The following is a 26,720-nucleotide window of genomic DNA, read 5'->3' as shown; positions in this document are numbered from 1 at the left end:
AAAAAACATATCACCTCTCTGAGCCTCAATTCCAAGATCCTTTCTAGCATTATTTGAGATTAATTATTCTCCAGAAGGAATTGATTGTTTTGTCTAAAATGTATTTAGGTTGTCAAATACAACGAATTATTCATTTTAATGATTTGTTTTAGGAAGATTTTTGTTTGTTTTAGTTACAGATAGAAACACATACACACTCACAACCAAAACCAAAACCAGCTGTGTGTCATTTTTTGGATACTTTTTGAGCATAAGGTTAAGATTATCTCTAAAGTACTTTTTTTTTTTTTTTTTTTTTTTGCTGTACGCGGGCCTCTCACTGTCGTGGCCTCTCCCGTCGCGGAGCACAGGCTCCGGACGCGCAGGCTCAGCGGCCATGGCTCACGGGCCCAGCCGCTCCGCGGCATGTGGGATCTTCCCGGACCGGGGCACGAACCCGTGTCCCCTGCATCGGCAGGCGGACTCTCAACCACTGCGCCACCAGGGAAGCCCTCTAAAGTACTTTTTGATTTTACACTAAAGCCAAAAAAAATAAAAATCCTACTTTAATGGTAGGTTGCCATTGAGATGGAAATTAATTATATCACTACCTGGACTGTGGTGATTCATTAGAGAGCCTGAAGCTGTTTAAATGGACACCATATCTTTGCTCATTTATAAACCTTTCATATCCTTGCTTCCTGATAGATTTCCATGCAGCCATTCTTTTTTTTAAAAAATATTTATTTATTTATTTAAAGGGAAGTATAGTTGATTTACACTGTTGTGTTAGTTTCAGGTGTACAGCAAAGTGATTCATATACATATGATTCGGTTATATATATATGTATTATATATATATAGTCTTTTTCAGATTCTTTTCCCTTATAAGTTATCATAAATTATTGAGTACAGTTCCCTGTGCTATGAAGTAGATTCTTGTTGGTTGTCTATTTTATATATAGTAGTGTGTATATGTTAGTCTCAGACTCCTAAGTTATCCCTCCCCCCCTTCCCCCTTTGGTTACCATAAGTTTGTTCTCTATGTCTGTGGGTCTATTTCTATTTTGTACGTAAGTTCATTTGGATAATTTTTGTTTAGATTCCACATATAAGCGATAGCATATGATATTTTTCTTTCTCTGTCTGGCTTACATCACTTAGTATCATAATCTCTAAGTCCATCCATGTTGCTGCAAATGGCATTATTTCATTCTTTTCTATGGCTGAGTATTATTCCATTGTGTATATGTACTGCATCTTCTTTATCCATTCATTTGTTGATGGACATTTAGGTTGCTTCCATGTCTTGGCTATTGTAAACAGCACTGCAGTGACCACTGGGGATGCAGCCATTCTTTTTTAAATACATGGACTCCCGTATTTTTTTTTTTAATTAATTAATTAATTTATTTTTGGCTGTGTTGGGTCTTCGTTTCTGTGCGAGGGCTTTCTCTAGTTGTGGCAAGCGGGGGCCACTCTTCATCGTGGTGCGCGGGCCTCACTATCGCGGCCTCTCTTGTTGTGGAGCACAGGCTCCAGACGCGCAGGCTCAGTAGTTGCGGCTCACGGGCCTAGTTGCTCCGCGGCATGTGAGATCTTCCCAGACCAGGGCTCGAACCCGTGTCCCCTGCATTGGCAGGCAGATTCTCAACCACTGCGCCACCAGGGAAGCCCGATGCAGCCGTTCTTAAAGGCCTCCCCTCAGTGGGTTATTAGTAAGCCTCCCACGTGAACTCTGTGAGAGCTGAGAAATGTAACACTTCGCTTCAGGAAGTTCCACCTCACTCATGGGTTTTGGTTGCTCAGGCCTGGACTCTGTCTGATACCCTCAAGGTGCTGGATTCACCTCCACCTCTGTAACATGTGACCAGGAGCCTGGCAATAAAAGTCCACTTCACATTGTAGTTTGGGGGATTATCTTTAAAAAAGCCAAGTGGTGGGGAAAACAAAAGGAAATGAAGAAGCTCCTTCTTTCAGGTACCCTTTCCCTCATCAGAGACAATCTCCAGGTGCTAATCTGGGTGTTAATACTGTATTAATCTTGCCTTTTTATATTCTGTACTTCGAATGCTTTGACATCTGGGACCTTGCTGACCCAGGAAAGACTGGGTCCCAGGATTAGCCAATTCCTAGTAAATGACTCTCCTGGGTGCACAGCTTTCATAAGCAAACCAACCAATACAGAGCCCATACCCCAGCCACTTCCTCTATCAGGCTTTTATACTCTGGCCACTATACAACTAATCACCCCAGGGTCAGGTGCCAGACAACTAGAGATGGCTCCTACACTCCAGAACCCACTGAAATTAGTCAAACTAGCTTGCTTACCCTGCCTCACCCATTCCTTCCTGTGGGAAGCATGTTTTCCCCTGGCTCTCTCTGTCTCCTGACTAGCCCTGGTGCTCCCTGGGCGGCCCTGCATGGCATGGTGTGCCCCTTCCTCTCAGAAACTGTGAGTAACACAGTTTCAATGTCTCCTGATCCGTTGGCCTCACCATACCTGAATGATAATATAACCTATATATATATATATATATATATATATATATATTTGCGGTACGCGGGCCTCTCACTGTTGTGGCCCTCCCGTTGCGGAGCACAGGCTCCGGACGTGCAGGCTCAGCGGCCATGGCTCACGGGCCCAGCCGCTCCACGGCATGTGGGATCTTCCCGGACCGGGGCACGAACCCGTGTCCCCTGCATCGGCAGGCGGACTCTCAACCACTGCACCACCAAGGAAGCCCCTATAACCTATATTTTTAAACAGATCCTGAGACCCTAGAGTTTTAGCATCCCAATCACCTGAGGAGGTCCCTGTCTTAAAAAAAAAAAAACCAACAATCTCCCTGGCCAAGAGCAAAAAGGCTACTGTCTTGAACACTCACTGGGTGTTACCCTGAGAAGGTGAACGAAACCACTGCAATTTCAAAGCCATTCCCTTACTTTTAAGGCCCTTATAACCACATGTACACACACTCTCTAAGGAAACAGTAGAAAAGAAGGGATTCCTTATTTGGCATTCATTCATCCATTTCCCATACATTTAGTGAGTGATTACAGTATGCTAGACACTGTTCTGGGTGCTGGGATACAGCAGTGAATGAGACAAGACTGAGTCTGTGCCCTCCTAGAGCTTCCATTGTTGTGGTTAAAGATGCTGAGGAAATAAACAAATATCCAGTATTATCCCATGTAGTAAAAGGTGCAAAGGAGAAAAACAAATCAGGATATGGGAAAAGAGAGTGAAGCAGGTTAGAGGCATGGGATGCTACTTTAGGTAGACCGGCCGAGGAGTGCCCCTGTGAGATGGGGACCTTGAAAAGGATGTTGGAGAGGAAGTATACAAATATGAGGAAAAGTGTTCACGAGAGAGGGAATAGCACTGAGTCAGGAGCAGGGCACCATGTTGGCAAATTGCTGAGGCTAAAAGATATGTCACTTCCCCTGACTGTCCTAACACAAATGCTGACCCTGTCATGAGGAGTTTCGGGTCTTTCGACAGGCATCCTTGAGCTGTCTGCGTGGCTGTTTCCCTGGGGCCGAGGAGGCTGGTTGGTTTTATTTTCCCTCCTTATAAATCATACAAGTCTTATTCTCCCAGCCAACGCCTCGAATACATTGTTCGAGCATGTTATTCAGGATTTTTCTATGCTTATATTAATAAGAAGGATTTTCTTTTTGAAAAAGAGAGTCCTGCTTTCTTCTCTGTATGTCCCCACCCTGTGCCAGGTAACACCTTGCAGGCAGTTGGTGCCAGTGGATGTGGGCTGAATAGAACGCCCTTGCTTCCTTGCCTGCCGTAACTGTAGGAACATCACCGGCCCTTGAGTATTTCGCAGCCAGGGGCTCGTTGATGCTTGTTCTGTCTGGAAGCTTTTGGCTGAACTCTCATCCTTGTTGCCTTGCAGCTACCTTTTGATTAATTTTAATTTGACCACTGGGTCTGCACATAACAAGAGCATTTAGGGGCTGCCTTTGAAAAAGTTATCTTTTGAGTGGATGGAGGGATAGCTCTTTCCCTGTTGTCATGTGATAATGAGATCATTGGGGTTTATAGATCAGAATTGCTTAGAGTGGTATGAAATTATTAATTTTTACGGGACAGCTGTAATTGCTTTCTCTTCAGCTTGGAGAGCTGTGCAAGGAAAACGCATTCGTGAAAGGACAAATCGTTACTCTTGAAGAGACTAAAAATGTCCATGAGATGGAGGCAAAAGCTAGCAGAGAAACAATCATGAGGCTGGCTTCAGAAGTAAACAGAGAGCAGAAAAAAGCTGCCTCCTGCGTTGAAGAGAAAGAGAAGCTGAACCAGGTACAATGTGTGGAGCGTGTGTGTGCATCTGTGATCATGTTTATGAAGCAGACATTGAAAACCAGATGTGGATGAGCACACTAGTGTTACTGACTGCAACTTCAAAGGCTCCTCTCGGCAGGAGGTCTGGGGCACCACGGGAGTCAGTGACCTGATCTGGCCGTCGGATACAGTTTTTTTCTAATTAGAAAAAAAGAAATACAGAACACTTAAAAGTAAAAAGTTTGTAGCTAATACGTCTGATTTGGTTAAACTGTAAGGATTACAAAAATTTTAAATTAATATTTGAACAACTAGGTAATGCATTCACAAGATACAAAATTCTAAATGGACACAGGGGAATGTGATGAGAAGTTATCCCCCAGTCCTTTCCCTCATGCCACCGAGTTGGTCTCTCTAGAGGCAACCTGTTAACAATTGCTTATATACCTTTCTAGAAATATTCTACATATATATATATGCATATGTTTATTTTTATTTACTTTTAACACAAATGGCAACATACTCTGCACCTCTATGTTTTTCTTTTTATTTACTTTTTAAAAAATTGGTAAGACACTACACATTATTATACACAAGGCTGCTATGAATAATCTGTCAGTTCTCATATGTGAGACTATATCAGCAAGACAAAAATCCTAGAAGTAGACTTGCTGGGTCAAAGGATATGGGGTTTGTAATTTTGAGAGATATTGCCAAAGGGAAGTGACTCTTAATTCCAAACTTTTATTTATCCAATGAATTGCTTTACCTTTTAAATTAGCTGGAGTCTGTTTGAGCATGGGAATTAATACGGTATTTTTTTTAACACTGTATAATCCTTTAATTATATTTAAAAAATTTTGTGTCAAGGAAACTAATCATGGGATTAATAATAACAATTAATTTCCAAAAGCAAAAGTGAGCTAGTGCAATCAGTTAATAAAATACGTAGGAGAAAGTTGAAGAGTAAAGGAGATGGAGTTTAAAATTAAGGAATGACTAATGCTGAAAAAGAGAGGCTCCATGAAGGGTGAAGGTTCAGTGGTGTCCCACAGGCTGTGACGGGGGTTCTGGAGTTGGCGGGATGCAGTAGAAGGAGCCATCTTTGTGGGATCATCTCTTAGGTCTTCCAGGTCTACAGTGACTTCACTGCCAAGCTGAGGTAATATGAGAAGTTGGAATATGAAAGTGATCCACAGTAATGATAATAATTTCTATTTCCCCCCAGTTCTCTGTATCAAAAGCCCTTCTTACCACTGGATTTCTTCTTCTGTCACATTAACTTTGTGAAATGAGTAAAAATTTTATCACTGTTATCAAGTCACTTCAGTCATTTGAGCACCTTGTCTTAGTCTGCTTTGGCTATTATAATAAAATGCCATACACTGGGTGGCTTAAAAAACAGACATTTATTTCTCGTAGTTCTGGAGGCTGGGAGGTAATGACATTTAGTGACCTCATCTAAATGTAATTACCTCTCAGTGGTCCCATCTCCAGACACCATCACGTTGGATGCTAGGGCTTCAACATATGAATTTTGAGCGGACACAATTCAAGTAACTTAATTATTTTTCTCCAAATTTTTCTTACAGAAATTTTCAAACATGTATAGACAGGAATACAATGAACATCCACTTATTACCCACCCAAGTGCAACAGTTGTTAGCATTTTGCTGTATTTGCTTTATTACTTTGCATACACACACACACACACACACACACACACACACACACAAAATAGGTTTAGACATCGTATGTATTGCTTCTGACTACAGCAGCATATATATTTTAAGAATAAGGACATTACCATACATAATCACAATACCATTATCACATCTAAAAGTCAACAGTAATGCCACAGTATCATCCTTGGAGGTTATCAGACCCACACGGTTTTTGTACTTCTTAAGAGGTGGAATTTAATTCCCCTCCCCTTGTGGGCTGGATGAATTGACTCACTTCCAGTGAGTGGAATACGTCAGAAGTGGTGGGATCTCAATTATGAGATTGGGTTATGAAAACACTGTGGCTTTTGTCTTAGATACACTCTCTTGAATTCCCTTGCATCATTGCTTTTGAGGAACACCAGCTGTCATGTGGTGGGGCCCTCAGGTAGCCAGTTGCCTGGCCCAGGTGCCCAGGAACTGAGGCCTATCCGCTACCACGTGAGTGAGCTTGGAAGTGAATCCTCCTTCAGATGATCTTGAGGTGACAGTAGCCCTGGTCAACAGCTTGACTAGAACCTTCTGAGAGACCTTGAGTCAGAAACACCCAGCTAAGTCAGTCCCAGATTTCTGGCCCATAGTGCTGTGAGATAATAAATTGTTGTGTTAAGCCACTAAGTTTGGGCTAATTTGTTACACTGCAATAGCTGATCAATAACCATCTAATATTGACATTCAAATTTCATCATTTTCTACAAGAATGTCTTTTATAGCTGTTTTCTTCCCCAAATTGGGGCTCAGTCTGGGTTCATTCATTGCATTTATTTGTTATGTTTAGCCTTTTATAGTTTTTCAAAACATATCATTGGCTTATACAGAGTACAGAGCAGTGGTCTGATTGTTTCTTCAAGATGTTATTTAACTTGCTCATCTATGCCCTATACACTTAAAGTTGGATCTAGCGGCTGTATTGGATTCAGGTTAAACCTTTTTTAAAAATAATTAATTAATTAATTTATTTTTGGCTGCGTTGGGCCTTTGTTGCTGCACATGGGCTTTCTCTAGCTGCGGCGAGCGGGGGCTACTCTTTGTTGTGGTGAGTGGGCTTCTCATCGCGGTGGCTTCTCTTGTTGCAGAGCACGGGCTCTAGGCACACGGGCTTCAGTAGTTGTGGCTCATGGGCTCTAGAGCGCAGGCTCAGTAGTTGTGGCACACGGGCTTAGTTGCTCTGTGGCATGTGGGATCTTCCCGGACCAGGGATTGAACCTGTGTCCCCTGCATTGGTAGGCGGATTCTTAACCACTGTGCCACTAGGGAAGTTCCCAGGTTAAACCTTTCTGGCAAGAATATTTCAAAGCTAAAGTCGTATACTTCAGGGCTTCCCAGGTGGCGCAGTGGTTGAGAGTCGGCCTGCCGATGCAGGGGACACGGCTTCGTGACCCGGTCCGGGAAGATCCCACATGCCGCGGAGCGGCTGGGCCCGTGAGCCATGTCCGCTGAGCCTGTGCTCCGCAACGGGAGAGGCCACAACAGTGAGAGGCCTGCGTAACGCAAAAAACAAACAAACAAACAAACAAAAAAACCCAAAATAAAGTTGTATACTTCATATTGCATTGCATTAGAAGCAGATAGTGTTAGATTTTTCTATTGTTGCTGAAACTAAGTTTGATTGCCCAGATCTTTAGTGTAAAGGTACATTTTTTTTTCCTTCAGTTAAGTAAGGTATCTGTGGGGTGATCATTGGCAGGTTATTTCTGTTCTGCATCAAGTTGACCTAGTGATGTTATCATCCATTGATTCTTTTCTGGATTAACTTACATCAGGGGTGGCAAAGTGGTAATATTCTAACTTCATCCTTCCTTCTACTTATTAGTTGACATTCTTACGTAAAGAAAAGCTTTTTGTTTTCAATTCTATGGACACATGGATTTTTATTTATTGACACTTACTATGTTATAATCAATTATTCTCCTTTTGGCTTTCCAATCCTCCATGTTTGGCCAGGACGAGTCCCTACAAGATGGTCTCTGTGACCTTATAACCTGACTCCTTTAGTCTTTCAATGCTTCCTTGCCTTTTGACAGAAGATGATATCTTAGGCTCACTTACAATTTTCAGACCACAGAACTAAAAGCAGCCTATTCTCTATGGAGCTTTGGCTCCTTTTACTGGGAATGGTGCTTAGAAACCAAGATTCAGGCTTTAGGTGTGCTCATTGCTATTGGGGTGTCATTGCTTTCAGTGGACAGAGCTAGAAATACTTTTTTTAGTAATAAATTAATACTGGTATTTTTAATTAAAAGTAATATTCTAGGGCTTCCCTGGTGGCGCAGTGGTTGAGAGTCCGCCTGCCGATGCAGGGGACATGGGTTCGTGCCCCGGTCCGGGAAGATCCCACATGCCGCAGAGCGGCTGGGCCCGTGAGCCATGGCCGCTGAGCCTGCGTGTCCGAGGCCTGTGCTCCGCAATGGGAGAGGCCACAACAGTGAGAGGCCCGCATGCCACAAAAAAAAAAAAAAAAAAAAAAAAGTAATATTCTAGAGTTAATTAGAATATTACTTTTAATTAAAATTAATTAATTATAAAAATAAAAATTTTAAATTAATTTATTAATAAATTAATATCTTTTAACTTTATATTAGTATCTTTTGGATATTAACAATAATATTTACTCATTTGATTTGTCTTACAGTATACATAAAATTATTTCAAAATTACACTTTCAATATTCTACCTATAAGTAAACCTTCTTAGTGAAGTTTAAGACTCTCAGACTTTTTATGTTAGTACTATCAGCAATCATTAGTATAATAGTCACCATTTATCAATCACTTGCCATTAGCATAGTCATTTTGCTAAGTGCTCAGAGAGGTTATGTACTTTGCTCAAGTATGCACAGCTATTAACTGGCAAAGTGACTTGAACCCTGGTCATTATGTTGTTGTAATTTTATCAGTAATCCCCTTTACATGTATATTCACAGCTACCTCCTCCCTACAAGTCTGGTGCCAAATACTGTTTGTCAGTGGAACAATAAAAATAAGTAGCTATGCAAATTTCCTCAGTGAATGAATGATTTTAATTTGATTATAGATAGTAGTTATCAAATTATCAAGCCTTGAAAATTATGAAGAATTGAGTTTGTCTGTAAAAGTGCGTTTCTGGAGATGAGCAGTAGGAAATGACAATGTATTGCAAAAGCACATTAAAAATTCAAAACTTACTCCTCTTTTATGTGTGTCTTTACTTGTAAATGACTGATGATACAATGTTGTTCAGACTTGTGAAACACATTCACTTTGGGATCAAGTTCCTGCCAAAATAATACAAATTATTAAAAAAATATGGGCAGTAAAAAACTTGAGGTCTTTAATAAAGTGCTCATTCATGGGATTATGACTCCAAAGATTTACTACTGAAAAACACTGTCAAGTGCTTTTACTGACACATTAATGGTCTCAGGAAGAGTTTTCATAATGCTTTCTAAAGCTCTGTTTTTGAGGTTGGAAACTTACTTTATTAATAAAGTCCAGAATGACTGCAGAGGTAGAAGTATCCACGGGGCTGAGGTTCTGTTTCTACCAAACTCAGCTTTTCTTATTAATGATTTTTTTTAAGTTACTTTATGAAAATTCCCAAATAAAAATCCATGTGATTTATTATACATATGGATAATATATTATTTGACAATCTTTAATAGTTAAAATTGCAGTATGTTTTAAAAACTTTTATAGATTGGCACCTTTTGTTGTTGTTGTCTCGAAATAATCTAATGCTGAGAAAAGTAGTCACTTTATCTACATTAGCCACACACGTTTCCTATAGACCAGACATTTCAATCAGTGAATCAGAAATTAAACTTACATAATGGATTTAAAACAGCTTATTTTCCTTCACACTGTTCACATTTTCCTTAATTCTAGTGGCCAGAATTGAAGCTAGGAGAAAGAGTATTGGTTTTGGAGTCAGCAGGCTTGGTTTGGAAGGATGTCCCTTCTGCTTTCTTGGTTTGTTGTCTACAGCAGCGTGTGTAGGAGGGGAGAGGATAAGAGAGACACACTGAGCAGGGTGGCTCAGAGGCGAGGCTCTTGGGTTTTTAATATAGGCTCCAGAATCATTTGGCTGTGTGATCTGAGGCATATGACTTTACCTCTTTGAACTTCAGTTTCTTGTATGTAAAATGGGAAAATAATTTAAGGATCTACCTCTTACAGTTATCGTTAGGATTGAATGATGTAATCTACATATGGTACTCAAGACAAGCCCAGCACATAATTGATGCTCAGTGTTTTAATTTCCTTTTCCTAGTTATTTACTTTTATCTAGGGATTAAAGTAAATGTATGGTTATTTTAAGAGTACAGACATATGGAAAGAGTTCCTGGAAATGAGAAATTATCAGACAGGATAAATTACTAAAGAAGTTAAAGAGCTCTTTAAAATCATAGAATCACAACGTTGGAAGTGACCCTAAGGTCTTTTAGAATCTAGATCATCAAACTCTCTATTTGAAATAAGAATCATCTCTAAAATGTCCCTGTCTAGCTAGTACCAGCCTTCCCTTGAACTCCTCCAGAGGCAGGGAACTCACCGGAGGCCCACTTCCTCTGTGCAGTCTTAATTGTTTGACAGTTCTTCACTGTAGCAAGTCAGGATCAAAATCCCTATAATTCACGTCCTCATCCTGGTTCTCTCTTTTTTTCCAGTTTTATGGAGATATAATCGCTATACAGTACTGTATAAGTTTAAGGTGTAGAGCATAATGGTTTGACTTACATACATCGTGAAATGATTACACAATAAGTTTAGTGAACATCCATCATCTCGTATAGATACAAAATTAAAGAAATAGAAAATTTTTTTCCTTGTGATGAGAGCTCTTAGGATTTACTCTCTTAACAACTGTCCCGTATAACATACGGCAGCGTTCATTATACTTATCATGTTGTACATCACATCCCTAGGATTTATTTGTCTTTTAAGTGGGAGTTTGTACCTTTTGACTGCCTTCATCCAATTCCCCCTTCCCCTACCTCCCACCCTTGTAACCGACGAGTTGTTTGTTTTTTGAAGTATATTTGTCCTACAACACTATGTTAGTTCCTGTTATGCAACATAGTGATTTGATATTTCTATACATTTCAAAGTGATCATCATGGTAAGTCTATTTACTGTCAGTCACAATAAAAGGATATTACATAATTATTGATTATATTCCCCAATGTACATTTCATACCCATGACTCACTTATTTTGCAGCTGGAAGTTTGTACATCTTAGTCTCCCTCACCTACTTCTTTCCTTCCCTCATCCCCCTACCCTCTGGCAACCACCTGTTTGTTCTCTGTATCTATGACTCCCTTTCTGTTTTGTTACGTCTGTTCATTTGTTTTTTAGATTGCACATATAAATGGAATCGCACAGTGATTCTGTGTCTTTCTCTGTCTGACTTATTTCACTTAGCATAACACCCTCTAGGCCCATCCATGTTGTTGCAAATGGCAAGATTTCATTCTTTTCTTATAGCTGAGTTTATAGCTGAGTTATATACGTTCTTTTCTTATAGCTGAGTTTATAGCTGAGTTTTATATATATATATATATATATATATAAAATGCTGCAGGAACATAGGGGTGCATATATCTTTTCTAATTAGTATTTTCATTTTCTTTGGATAAATATCCAGGAGTGGAATTGCTGGATGATATGGTTGTTCAATTTTAATTTTTTTGAGGAATCTCCATATTGTTTTCCACAGAGGCTGCACCAATTTACATTCCACCAACTGTGAACAAGCGTTTCCTTTTCTCCACATCCTCACCAACACTTGCTATTTGTTGTCTTATTGATAATAACTGTACTGACTGGTGAGAAGTAATATCTCATTGTGGTTTTGATTTTCAGTAGTGATGTTGAGCATCTTTTCATGGATCTGTTGGCCATCTGTATGTCTTTTTGGAAAAATGTCTATTCAGGTCCTCTGCCCATTTTTCAATATAGTTGTTCTCTTTTTTTTTTTTTTTTTGTGGTACGCGGACCTCTCAGTGCCATGGCCTCTCCCGTTGCGGAGCACAGGCTCTGGACGCACAGGCTTAGTGGCCATGGCTCACGAGCCCAGCCACTCCGTGGCATGTGGGATCCTCCCAGACCGGGGCACGAACCCACGTCCCCTGCATCGGCAGGCGGACTCCCAACCACTGCGCCACCAGGGAAGCCCTTTTTTTTTCTGATGTTGAGTTGTATCAATTCTTTGTATATTTTGGCTTTTAACCTGTTAAAAGATTTATTGTTTGCAGATATCTTCTTCCATTCAATAGGCTGCCTTTTCATTTTGTTGATAGTTTCCTTTGCTGTGCAACAGCTTTTTAGTTTGATGTAGTCCCATTTGTTTATTTTTGATTTTGTTTCCCTTGACTGAGGAGACAGGTCCAAAAAAATATTACTAAGACTGATGTCAAAGAGCACATAGCCTATGTTTTTTTTCTAGAAGTTTTATGGTTTCAGGTCTTACATTTAAGTTTTTAATCCATTTTGAATTTATTCTTGTGTGTGGTGTGAGGAAGTAGTCCAGTTTGATTCTTTTGCATGTAGCTGTCCAGTTTTTCCAACGCCATTTGTTGAAGAGGCTATCTTTTTCCCACAGTATATTTTTGCCTCCTTTGTTGTAGATTAATTGCCCATATAAATGTGAGTTTATTTCTGGGGTCTCTATTCTATTCCATTGATCTACATGTCTGTTTTTGTGCCAGTACCACACAGTTTTGATTACTGTAGCTTTGTGTAATAGTTTGAAATCAGGGAGCATGATGCCTCCAGCTTTTTCTTCTTTCTGAAGAAGGTTTTGACTATTTGAGGTCTTTTGTGTTTCCATACAAATTTTAGAATTATTTGTTCTAGTTCTGTGAAAAATAACATTGGTATTTTGATAGATATTGCATTGAATTTGTAGATTGCCTTGGGTAGTATGGTCATTTTAACAATATTAATTATTCCAGTCCATGAGCATGGTATATTTTTTTATCTGTTTCTGTCATCTTTAGTTTCTTTCATCAGTGTCTTATAATCTTCTGAATACAGGTCTTTTACCTTCTTAGATTTATTTCTAGATATTCTGTTCTTTTTGATGTGATTGTAAATGGGATAGTTTTCTTGATTTCTCTTCCAGATAGTTCATTGTTAGTATATAGAAATGCAACAGATTTTTTTGCATATTAATTTTGTATCCTACAACTTTACTGAATTCATTGATGAGTTCCAGTAGTTTTTTGGTGGCATCTTTAGGATTTTCTATGTATAGTATTATGTCATCTGCAAACATGACAGTTTGCTTCTTCCTTCACAATTTGGATTCTTTTTATTTCTTTTTCTTGTCTGATTGTTGTGGCTAAGACTTCCAATACTATGTTGAGTAAAAGTGACAAGAGTGGGCATCTTTATCTTGTTCCAGATCCTAGAGGAAATGCTTTCAGATTTTCACCATTGAGTATGATGTTAGCTGTGGGCTTGTCATATATATGGCCTTTATTATGTTGAGGTATGTTCCCTCTATGCCCACTTTCTGGGGAGTTTTTTTTTTTTTTATCATAAGTGGCTGTTGAATTTTGTCAAAATCTTTTTCTGCATCTATTGAGATGATCATATGATTTTTATTTTTCAATATATTAATGTAGTATATAACACTGATGGATTTGGAGATGTTGAAACATCCTTGCATCCCTGGGATAAATCCCTCTTGATCATGGGTATGATCCTTTTAATGTATTGTTAAAATTGATTTGCTAATTTATTGTTGACGATTTTTGCATCTATGTTTATCGGTGGTATTAGCCTGTAATTTTCTTTTTAGTGATTCTTTGTCTGGTTTTGGTATCAGGATAATACATGGCCTTGTGGAATGAGTTTGGAAGTGTTCCTTCCTTTGCAATTTTTTGAAACAATTCGAGAAGGATAGGTGTTAACTCTTCTCTAAATGTTTGATAGAATTCACCTATGAAGCCATCTGATCCTGGAATTTTGTTTGTTGGAAGTTTTAAAATTACTGATTCAATTTTATTACTGATGTTTGGTCTGTTCATATTTTCTATTTCTTCCTGATTCAGTCTTGGAAGATTGTATGTTTCTAGGGATTGGTGCTGGCTGAGTGGCCCAGGGTGTCCCAGAGCTGGTGTTGGCTCCTTCGTGTGTGGGCTGGGTCCTGACATGGCAGGTTCCTGGGTTGCAGTGGTCCTGGGTCTGTTGTCTGCCTGCTTGTGGGTGGGGTTGGTTCCTGGGGTGGCTGGCTGAGGGGCCCAAGGTATCTCAGAGCTGGTGTTGGCCTCCTAGTGGCTGTGGCCAAGTAATGTCAGCTGGCTGCAGGTCTTGGGGGTTCCAGGACTAGTGCAGGTGTACTGGTGGGTGGGGCCTGGTCCTGGGCATTCTGGTGGGTGGGCTAGTGGATTATGGGGTTCTAAGGCAGCCAGCCAGCCTACTAGTGGTGCTGTATCCCTTCCCACCTAGCTACTTGGCCTGAGGCATCCCAGTACTGGTGCCAACAGGATGGTGGGTAGGTGTGGGTCCTGGCGCTCATAAGCTAGAGGAGCTCACCATTCTAAAATGGTGAGTAATTAAGATGAAAATAAACACTAAACTAATATCTGCTCATATTATAAAAGATTAAAAATGTTCGTAAGGCTCCAAAGTGAAATTAAAAATCATCTCTCCTTCCACTTCTAGCCTCAAACTCTTGTTTGAACCTCTGATATTACCATTAAGACTTTAAAACAATACATTTCTGTTCCTGATTCAACAACCTGATATAGTATTTTTAGATGTTCTGCTATGATATATGACGAATTTAATGCCTCCTACTTTTTACTCGCATCGTTCTGCATTCCAGTTTTTATTTTATTATTGTATTTACCTTGTCAAGGTTTGTAATATTTTCATTCTGTTCTGTAACTATAATTAAGTTTTCAATGCTTTGTCTTTAGGTTCATTCAACACATTTAAAGTAAATCAAAACAGAATTTAAAATAACATGACTGCATACATTTTTTTATTATGGGTCTAATCCTAGCATGTGATGCAGAACTCATTCCATTTTGACAATGTCCCTCTTGAAATTTCAGCTGGGAACTGTCCATGGTCCTCCAGGCACAGTCTGACCAGTTCAGGGCAGAGCGTTTTGCAGTACTGAAGTGAAGCCCAGGAACACACTGGCCTCATGGACAGTTAAATTTATTGTTAACTTGTATCGGGTTTGTCAATAATGGGAATTTCAAATTTAAGTTGAATTCTTATTATTTTCCAAGGTTGATTATGCCACTGGGACAGCTCAGATTTGGGAAAGGTCTTCCTCATTTTGAAGTAAAATGTTACTCTGCAGCTCCCACTCTAATAGATCATGGAATTACAGGGCCAAAGGATATTGTGCATATTACATGTTTTAGATATTTATATCAAAATTATGCCTATTCACACTTCCACCAGCAATGTATGAGAGGACATGTTTGGGGGAATTTCTGAGTTTATTTGTTGATGTTAACTGCAGTAGGTGGAAATAAGCAACGAATTTTTAATTTTATGAAATTTGTCTAGGGTTGGATGAATTAAGCTCAAGCCAGAGGTTTTCTACCCTGATGATAATTAGTCATTTTAGTTTTGAGAGGCAGTTTGATCTCAGGCATATCCAAATCCATAGGATGGTTAGCAACATTGTAATAGGAATCAATTGTGTTTTAAAAACACAAACCTTTGAATGATTTCATTACTTAATGCATTTAATTGGGAAGTTAAATTGAACACCTTGATCCTATTATTTACAAATGTTTTTGTTAAAAGTAATTGTGAAGGGGTCATTATACTTTGTTGCATTAGTAGCACTGAATCTAAAGATTTGTTAATTTAAAAAATTTTTTAAGTGATCCCTGTCACTGTCTTGATAGGGTCTGTGCTCATTTGCCAGTGCGATTTCTTCTGTGGAGGTCAGCCCTGATTTTGCTCTGAGGGAGCTACTTGTTTCTTGTTCTGTGTGTCAGTGTGCTCTGACAGCAGTCCCGAGGTCCTGGCCGGCGACACCAATGTCACATTACTTCAGTGTATCCTTGAGGTAGCCATGCAACCAGACTCGACTCTAGCCGCTGTCTCCCAATAGCTCTACAAGTAATTGCATTTTTAGTCTGAGGACATCTGTTTCCAGCAGATCGGCCGCGTGCCTCTGAATTCTGAAGCGCTTAATCAGAGCACTGGGGGAGCAGGTCCCCAAGGCCTTGTCGCTGGCTCCCGAGTCTGCATTTCATACGAGAAACAGCATATAGTTCTGTGGGCTGAAATGTGTCCAGAAAAAAAAAAATCTGACCTGCTGCCATGTGCCACTATATTCTATGACCACAAAAGAATTTTCTGATTTTTATTAGACATAAGCATTGGTGCTTTGGATTTGTTAAAGAAGACTGTTTTGACCCTGGTCTCTAAGGCAGTGAGAAAACAGTCATATTGGGGTGGAAAAAATGCCTCATAGCTGAAATATCTTAATGGTGTTTATTGGTCTCCTGCTGTAAGCTGCTGATTGATTAGTTTATTCCAAACTGACAGTAAGTCTATAGTACTCAAGTGTCTGATATATTTTTTGTGTATTTTTAGGATCTTTTGTAAATTCCTGGTTAAAAATATCTCTCCATTGGTCATGGAAACTCCCCTCCTTTGCATTAGGGACTTTCTTTCAATGTAAAAGTTAACATGTAATTTCCTATCGAGTTTTAGAACTCTGAGGGGATTAGGATTAATTTTCATCCCTGCATCATCGAATTTAGGACCTCAGTTTTCTAACCACACATTAGATGGTAGTTTCTGAGTAATACATGGGCCCAATTTATTATCGCCAATGCTGATACTAGTTACTCTAATTGAGCAGCTACTGTATTACTATCTGAAAAGAAATCTGTAAAGTGTTAAAATATTGTATTTGTGATAAAGTGTACATAATTTAATTAGCAGTAATAATGGGACTTCTCTGCACAGACGACTGGTTTGGAAAGGCAGTGGAGAAATGGAGCTGGTGCCAGGACCTGGAGAAGCAAAGCATTTCACAGACTAGTTTCTATAATTAGTTTAGTTATTACATCTCTGAAAGGGGCAGCTTTCTCTAACTACCTACATCCACTGGATGACTTTTCATTCAAATTGATGCCCAAGACTTCCTTGATTTAAAAACAAATCACCAGAAAAAAAAGGAAGATATTCTCTTTCTTTTTTAAAAATAAAAAGTAGGAGGTAGCATTTCAAGTAACATTCTTCCTGTCTTCAAGCTCTAATGCAAAAGGGATGATTGCATTTTAACTAGCAGCCTGAAGTGTCAACTGGCCAGTTTAGACGTAGAATCTGTTATTTGACGATATGGTTTCTTTTTAGTTATTTTTGCCCCTAAAAACCAAAAATATGTTTGCCATTTACCTAGACTACAGTATTATAGCAGTGCTGGCTAATCGACTGCTTAATCTTATTTGATGTGAATTCACTTAATTGGGAACTTGATGTCCACAAGTGTTGTTTTGTTTTTTTTTAAATGAATTTTAAAGATATCCTTTTTATGCCTCTTTGGACCATTCTACATATAGTAAATAGAAGTAGGTGTACTGGTAACTTTCTCAATGCCCTTTATTTTTACAAACCTAATCATACATATCATATTCTTTGAAATTATTCTTCTCAGTATGGTACTCTATCTCCCTCTAACTTTTAATCCTCCCACCCACCAAATGGCTACTCCTTTCTATTTCCTTTCTTCAGGTCCTATCAGTATTGGTTTTATTTTTATGAGACAAGGGGATACACAGTCAATGAATATTGAAAGAAAGATTTTACTCTCTTTTTTTTTTTTTTGCGGTATGCGGGCCTCTCACTGTCGTGGCCTCTCCCGTTGCGGAGCACAGGCTCCAGACGCGCAGGCCCAGCGGCCATGGCTCACGGGCACAGCCGCTCTGCGGCATGTGGGATCTTCCCGGACCGGGGCACGAACCCGTGTCCCCTGCGTCGGCAGGCGGACTCTCAACCACTGCGCCACCAGGGAAGCCCTTCTCTCCTTTATACAATGATTTTTTATGATAATTCTACCTGTTATTTAAAATAGTTTTAAGGGGAGACATCTTCATTCAAATAACTTTTAGTGACTTATTAGGACTCTGAGGGTTTACTGTTTACTCGACATCAATTTCCATTTATACCAAACTTAAGAACACATAGGCCTGTAAACATATTCTATATATGGATCGAATCTAGTAGTATGTTAGCCAATGATTTGTTTTTATTAACTCTTTCCAGAGGTCCACATAGAAAAGGCTTATATGTCATCTTCCTTCTTTTTTTTTCTAGCCCTGATTTTATATCCCTTCTGTTTTTCAGACATCTAAATTTACCTAACATAGCTTTACAATTGAACAACTTTATGAAGAGAGGATAGGGCACCTAAAATTAAAAATGGAATGAGCATTTAACCCTAACTCCTTGAACTTGTTAGCAAGCAAGGTAAATGAGAAGCAAATGCAGGTTCCCCTCCTTAGCTGATAATGCTACTGTCCTCACTTTCCGAAATTATTTTAGGACTTGCTCAGTGCTGTAGAGGAGAAAGAAGCTCTTGAAAGGGAAGTTAAGATCCTCCAAGAAAGGCTGCTTGCTGGCCAGCGGGTCTGGGATGCCTCAAAGCAGGAGCTGAGCCTCTTGAAGAGAAGCTCTCTGGAGTTGGAGAAGAGTTTGAAGGCCAGTGTGGATGCAGCCACAGCCTCGCAGAGCGAGTACTCCTCATTTAGGGAGAAAATTGCAGCCCTCCTGAGGAGCAGCTCGGGCACGCTTAGGCCCACGGAGGATGCCATTCTGGAGAGGATTCGAGAAATGGGCAGCCGGGAAGAGAGCGGGAAACGGGTGAGTGGGTGATGGCTGCGTACCGGCTTCTTAAGGACAGTCAGCTCCTTCATTCAGCTCCTTCATTCAGCTCCTTCATTCAGCATACTCAGTAAGTGAGTGGGTTGTCTGAGTTAGTTAAAAGTAGCATTTAAATGTGGTTGTACTACTTTCAATAATATATTATAGTCCCGAAGCCTGACCGCATACTACCATGCGGGTTCTGGACTCAGAGCTACCCGGGCTGAATCTTGGTCTCTACTGAACACTCACTTGCTCCAGATGTGACCTTGGGCAGGTTCCTGAGAGGACAGCCTCTGAGATTTTGCTTCATGGCCTGCTGTACAGGAACAGCCCAGGGTCCACACCCCTTGTCTGAAACCCTTGGAGCCTGCTGTGGTTTTGAATTCAGAGTTTTTCAGTGTTTAGGAAGGTAAAATTGTCCCCAGAAAGGTAATGGAGAGAGCACCCTTCCACATTCCTCCTCAGTGGGGTCTGGGACGGCACCCCATACTCACCACATTCATCTTCTGTGGCAAAAGCTGTGAGCAGCTCAGCTGCGTGGGACCCACCAAGGCTGTGCATAGCCTCGGTCACTTCAGGTCAGGCTTTGTTGCCAAATCCTGTTAGGTCAAGCTTTGCTAGCAAATAACTTTTGGAAAGAAACTGTCAGCTTTCAGATCCTTTTGGATTTTGCAATTGTAGGTAAGAGTTCCTGGACCTGCAACTGTATCTGCCTCTTCAGGTTGTTGTTTGTTGTAAGCATTAAATGAAAAAAAATTGTTAGGAAGTCCTTAACACACTGTCCGGCAAATAGCAACACTAAACATTAACTCTTGCTGCCCTGGCCCCTCCTCCCCTTCTCGCCTCCTTTTCCTGATGTGTTGGTACCTGGAACAGTCTTTCAGGGGACCTATTTAACAAGTGGATTTAAAAATGGTTGAAATCACACATATGATTGAAGCTTGCTTAATTTTGTTACCTTATTTATATTATTAACAAGTCTCATTTTCTATAAAGCTTTGCTTAGCTGAGTTAATTTCAGCCCACACTCTGTTTAAACTATCCTCAAATCCAGATTATTGAAGTCCTAATTAATGAGGTTTTAAGGTAAATGATGTCCAAATTCTATGTATAATTCCATTAGGAACCGTTTCTTCTATTGAGTTCATTTTTTTGCTTGAAAGGAGAAAATGCACTTTTCCTCCTTTTAATGATCCTAAAAAACTCAAAGTGATCACTAACTCAAAGTTTGGGGTTGCAGTTGTAAATTTCCTTTAGTGATGAAACTTCTTTTAAAAAATAAATTTATTTATTTATTTATTTTTGGCTGCGTTGGGTCTTCGTTGTGGTGCGCGGGCTTCTCATTGCAGTGGCTTCTCTTGTTGCGGAGCACGGGCTCAAGGGCACAGGCTTCAGTATTTGCAGCACAGTGGGCTCCGTGATAGTGGCTCGTGGACCCTAGAGCGCGTGGGCTTCAGTAGTTCTGGTGCACGGGCTTAGTTTCTCCGTGGCATGTGGGATCTTCCTGGACCAGGGGTTGAACCTGTGTCCCCTGCATTGGCAGGCGGATTCTTAACCACTGCGCCACCAGGGAAGTCCCGATAAAACATTTTAAATTCCCTTTAAAACTGCAAAATTCACATGTACTCCAGGAGCAGCCCTAGTGACTCCATTGTTCAAGTGTAGGATTCTCTGTGGATATAAAATGTTCACCCCTGTAACATGTGTGGGTCTCTGAGAGTGACTCAGTTTATCTTGTGATGCAGTACACATATAGGTCCTGGATTGGGGAAGGGAATTAGTTACAGGACTGGGAAAAACTTCAAGTGACTTACCTTGAATAGTAATAGACGTACTTCAATAGCTAATGGATCTTTGCCATTTCATTTTATTGCTTCCCTCTTCTATTTTCCCAAATGTTTTCCTAAAACTATTTTAATTCCAGCATGTGAAACATGGCATAAAGTTGTCAGCATGAAGTATATGTTTATTTTCTAAAGCAAAATGATGTAAATTGGTTAAGCTGGATATGCCTTCTCCCTCTCATAAAAATGAGAATGATTCAGTGTTTTTAGTGCCTTTGTCCGCCTTTCCTACCCTGTAATTTTTTTCAGTAGCTGCTCTCACTATTTAGAAGCCTGAAATCAAGCATATAGCTGGCACCTTGTGTGACTCATCTTCAAGTAAAATCAGGAGAAAATGGATTCCATATATTGTCTTAGAAATGTTTCTGAAGAATGGGAGCTTTGCAGTTTGGTGAATCTGTTCGTTGAGGAGGCTGCAACGCCCTGCCAGCTGCCGTGGATAAACACACAGTTCACTCCTGAGTAATACCCTTGTGCTCAGGGCCTGGCAAATTCTCCCCTTCACCATGACTCCTACTTACTGAACATTGCTTTTCTTGTTTACCTCTTCGCTATTCATTTTCACTCTCCTCTATTTGCAGTTCGGGGTAGAACTCAGGACACCACCCACACTTTTTCAGTAAGTCATTTCTACTTGTTCCATGATTTTCTGATTATAACAATATCTAATTTTCTTTTTAAATGCTTTACTATATCTTAGAGCAGCGTATCTCAGCTATTGACATTTTCTGAGCTGGATAATCCTTTGTTGTGAAGGCCGTTCTGTGTATTGTAGGATGTTTAGCAGCATCTCCAGCTTCTACCCACTAGATACCGATAGTACCTCCTCTTCTCCCCAGTTTGTGACAAGCAAAGATGTCTCTAGACATTGCAAAATGTCCCTGGGGCTGGGGGGTGGGCGGTGAAATTGTTCCTAGTTGAAAACCACTCTCTTAGAGGAATGTTCTGCTGTCGGGTTCCCAGGAATTCTAAATGAGTATTTCGATGTTATGCAGCCTGAAATTTCAGGACACTCGTAACAAGTGTTTTTGAAATAATGATTTCTTACACAATGACAGGAAGCTGTGACGTTTTCAGATTTTAGTTTAGAATCTTGAGGCAAAGTTTTTTTTGTTTGTTTTTTAACTTTTAGATGTTTCCAAACTGGCTAATCACCTGGCTGAGAATTGATCTGTACAGAGAGGACGGGACCATGAGTGATTTCCATGTCGTCTCCTTAATTATAGACAAATTAGTACAACCGTACAAAAATTTATCTAGACAGCTCGTCTGTTCTGCTTTAGAGCGCACACAAGGCTGTACGTCCTCCACTGGAGCTTTTCCAGTCTGATGTGGGAGCTTTGGGGAAGCAATCCGATGCCGTAAAGGACCTGAGATGTTTCTCCAACTCCCACACTCCCCCTTCTGATCTCATCATTCTGTTCTGTTCTTAATCCTCCAATATCCTAAACCAAACGTTTGCCCAGAAGTAGACTTCAAGTAGACTTCCTTTGACATTTAATTGTCCAGTATTATGTTATATAGTCACCCCTGGCTACAAGGGCATCTGGGAAAGTACACAGATAGAGATTTCAGCTCTCCCAGCCTCTATAGTGTATTAATTTCCTAGAATGGCCATGACAAAGTACCACTACCTGGGTGGCTTAAACAACAGAAATTTATTGTCTCACAGTTCTGGAGGCTTGAAGTCCAAAGTTAAGGTGTTAGAATTGGTGTCTTCTGAGTGCCGCAGGGGAGAATCTGTTTCACACCTCTCACCTAGCTTCTGTAGCCTCAGGTATTCCTTGGCTTATGGATCATGATCTCTCTGTGTCTTCACATAATTTTCCTTCTACTTGTGTGTCTCTCTTTCCAAATTTCCTCTTTTAATAAGGACACCAGTCATATTGGATTAGGGCCCATCCTCAAAACCTCAGTTTAACTTGATTATCTCTGTAAAGATTCTGTTTCCAAATAAGGTCACATTCTGAGGCACCAGGGGACTTCCCCACGTCTCTTTTGGGGTGACCCAATTCAAGTCATAATAAAAGTTGACATACACAACTTTTATTATGTATGTCATACTTTTATTATGTATGACAGGTGTAGGGCTAGCCTGTCAATAAAGTTGGCCGTACATACTGACAAGAAGAAAGGATAATTTGATTGGTTCCTGATAACTTACTTTTTGTATTTCTTAAGTGAAAATCTAGTTTCAATAATCAGAAGAGAATTGTCCATGTCTAAAAGGCACTGGCCCTTAAATGACCTAAGTGGCTCTTTCTTCAGTTTTGAGCTCTCGTGTTTCCATTGGGTTTAATCTTAGGGCAAAAGTTGCCTCTCTGGAAAAATCAACAACTACTTGTCCTTGGGAAGTAAATTAATTCTGTTAGGGCATTATGACTTCACTTCCAAAATCCAAGCTGCTTGTTTTTGAAGTATGGTTTATTTCAGGGCCTTCTTTTTGTTTTTAAAAAATTGAGATATGTATTCTTTATTACAATCCACCCCCTCTTCCCTGCCCTATTCCATGTATCTCTAGTGTTGAAATCCCTAGCACATCTTGTGCCACAGAGTATCAGGGATATATTAACAAATGATACTAAGAAAAAGGAGGAGAAAAAAAAAAGGAAAGAAAATCACATTTCTTGGTGTGAGAAACACAACACAACTTTACAGTTTTGATGGGACACATATATTCACCTGGGCATTGGCATTTGGTGTTCCCAAGAACTGAGTCAGATTGGAATGTTAATTTATTTGAATAAAAATATGTAAATTTAACTTTGAAAAGACTTGGTGGTATCATATTCATGGAGATCTAGGTAAGCGTATGAAGGTAAGTTCTGTGGTGCATAGAATATAGGGAAGTTCATAGCTGTTTGCTCCTCTCTGGACGCCAGAATCTTGGCAGGGAGGTTGGGTAGGTTCTGCACAGGTCAGCCATCCTGGTGTTTTTAAAAGTTACACTCTGCTGGGTCTGCAGGTTCCATGGAACACTTTCAGGTCCACCCAGGGTGAGGATGCAGGAGGGACCCCCTCACCTCTGATTCAACACGTTTATTCCTTATTTGTATTTCCCAGGAAGACTTCTAGTTGAAAAACCAGGCTCTCTGGGCTGAAAAGAGTTTGAGAAACACGATATAACATAATTCCTGAAAGGCTCCATAAACTCCTTATGACAAAAGCAAAGGACTGAGTGAACCCACATACTGGAGGAGTAATACTGATGATAAAAGTGGATGCAGGTAAGAATAGAACTACCATACGACCAAGCAATCCCACTACGGTTGCTATGAGAAAACCATAATTCTAAAAGAGTCACGTACCACAGTGTTCATTGCAGCTCTATTTACAATAGCCAGGGCATGGAAGCAACCTAAGTGTCCATCATCGGATGAATGGATAAAGAAGATGTGGCACATATATACAATGGAATATTACTCAGCCATAAAAAGAAATGAAATTGAGTTATTTGTAGTGAGGTGGATGGACCTAAAGACTGTCATACAGAGTGAAGTAAATCAGAAAGAGAAAAACAAATACCGTATGCTAACACATATATATGGAATCTAAAAAAAAAAAAAAAAAAGGTTTTGAAGAACCTAGGGGCAGGACAGGAATAAAGACGCAGATGTAGAGAATGGACTTGACGACACGGGGAGGGGGAAGGGTAAGCTGGGACGAAGTGAGAGAATGGCATGGACATATATACACTACCGAATGTAAAACAGATAGCTATGGGAAGCAGCCACATAGCACGGGGAGATCAGCTCGGTGCTTTGTGACCACCTAGAGGGGTGGGATAGGGAGGGTGGGAGGGAGACACAAGAGGGAGGAGATATGGGGATATATGTATACGTATAGCTGATTCACTTTGTTATAAAGCAGAAACTAACACACCATTGTTAAAGCAATTATACTCCAATAAGATGTTAAGAAAAAAAAGTGGATGCAATATGTTGAACTTCAGTTGGGTATGGAATACCGGGCGACTTGGATTGTCTAATTTATCTCATCTGCTCATCATAGCAAGTCTATGAGCTTCAGAGAGGTTAATTTCTTGCTTCAGTCTAACACACTGGTAAGTGGTAGAGTGAGGACTTGAAATCAGGACTGTCTGACTTTAAAGTCCCTGTTCCACAGTCTGGTCTACATCAGGTGTCTGCTTCTTCCTTCAGGGTCATTATCACTCCCTGAGTCTAGTTACTGCACTTGCTCGAGGTCATTTACTGATTGATTTCCATTGAAGACTTTGCTCTCCTCTGCTAAGCTCTGCAGCGTGTTGACTGTGGCTGAGTGATCACACAGTTTTCCATCTCTCCAGCTGAGATTTTCTGCATCTGTTAGCTCTTTGGTTTCATTTCTCTTTGCCAGGTCAACTGTGAGATAGGAGAACTGTGGAAGGATCTTCAGGTGGAAAGACTTACTTTCTACTGGGAGTCCAATGTGAAAGCACGTTTTCAGTTGCACAGAAAAGTGTCATCCCTTGTACAACATAGTATCATTAGACAGCCCCTTAGGAGCCAGTATCTTGAGGACGTTGTTTGATAGCCCTTGTTCTGTAGGTTACTTTGTATATGGTACTTAATGCATTTCTTTGCATTAAGGTCAGATCTACTATTGCACTAAAGGTAGGAAACATGAAATGAGAGTTCTTAAAGCCTCATAGTCTATAATGAAATTATAAATTTCCTTTGGAAACGGAATTCCTTGGATATGATGCTGAGCAGCTTGCCATCAAGTAGCTGATTTCAAACACCCAAAGGAGTATAGAATTAATTGAATTATAGGCCTCGGACCTTGAGAGCCTTAGAAGGACAAAATTAGAGAGTTCAGAGATTAAGTAATTTAACCTTCCTGATTATAGCACTTCAGCCCCCCATAACATTCTTAACAAATGATTGGCCAAATTCTAGCGTTTTCCAGTGACTGGGAACTCCACTGCCTGACATGTGAAGAATGCTTAAAATATGAGGTTAAAAACAAACCCACAGAATTGCATATATAATATCTCAACTATATTTTAGCAATACATACAAATAAATTATTAAAAAATTTTAATAGTTGTGCCTCTGGGTGGTGGGCTCATGGGAATTAGTTTTGCTTATTTACACTTCTGTTTTTGTCCGTAATGAATCTTCTTATACAGTGAGTATGTATCACTTTGAAATTATTGGGGCTGGGGGAAATTCTTTACCTTAGAGTAAGATTCTTTGATTTATACCTTTTGGTCCTCAACTTGAGCTCTGAGGGCAACTCAGAACAAATCCTACTATTCTTCTATATAATCGCTTTTTAAAATAGTTGAAGACAGCTTGAATGTCTTCTTGCCTTTAAATTTGGTTGTTTGTAGATAGGCAAACAGGAATTTTTTTTTTTTAAACCTGAGACTGTAAGCCTGAGACCGTCAAGATATATTAATTTCTGTGACAATGGTACTGAGTATTATGTAAATATCTACTACTTGTCCCCTTTCTTCTTCCAAAATAAACCATCAAAGCCAAACAAATTTTATCACCTCAAACTTGGTGTTTTTATTAAATTCAGCACTTTCTGAAAATTGGATTTGGCAGAATCAATTAGAGTAACCTCAAAGTGTACTTGAGGTGTTTGGTAAATTTAAGTTCTTGGTTTAAGGGAAGGTCAGGACAGAGAGGGAAATTCCAGGAAAGGATGGAAGCGTTGGGCAAGGTAGGGGGTTGTGTAGAGTTTTGGGTCCTTTAATGGAGAAATAGTGATTTTATGCTTTGGAAGAGGAGGTGGTGATCAGATTTCCTAGCCTTCTTATACTCTGCTATGACCGTATTTAGAGTCATTATATTAGTGGAATTTTGCCCTTTCAAATGCTGAAACGATGACATTACTCCAAAACTATTTCAGCATAGACGCAGTACCACTGCACTTCAGTGCATGAGTAACCAATATGCAATAGAAAGTTCTAAAAAAGCTTGAAAAAATATCTTTCTGCACTTGAATTCCTGATAATGTCTCAAGGTTACCTATCAAGATTACCTCATTGTATAATCTTAATCTGGTATATGTGGTGAAAGAGTTTCTCT

General features: G+C 39.9%; 1 protein-coding gene across 1 annotated transcript in view; it reads left to right on the top strand.

The window, feature by feature from the left end:
- The window catches only part of CCDC170 (coiled-coil domain containing 170), a 91,255-nt gene that overhangs the window by 38,011 nt on the left and 26,524 nt on the right, over positions 1 to 26,720 (top strand). Inside the window, 2 exon segments of the mRNA XM_032650985.1 lie at positions 4,109 to 4,294; positions 18,515 to 18,832. Of these exon segments, the coding sequence (XP_032506876.1) occupies positions 4,109 to 4,294; positions 18,515 to 18,832 (504 nt within the window).

The sequence above is a fragment of the Phocoena sinus genome, chromosome 12 (assembly GCF_008692025.1).
Source record: "Phocoena sinus isolate mPhoSin1 chromosome 12, mPhoSin1.pri, whole genome shotgun sequence".
Taxonomy (NCBI): domain Eukaryota; kingdom Metazoa; phylum Chordata; class Mammalia; order Artiodactyla; family Phocoenidae; genus Phocoena; species Phocoena sinus.
This window is presented reverse-complemented; position numbering and strand designations above follow the sequence as displayed.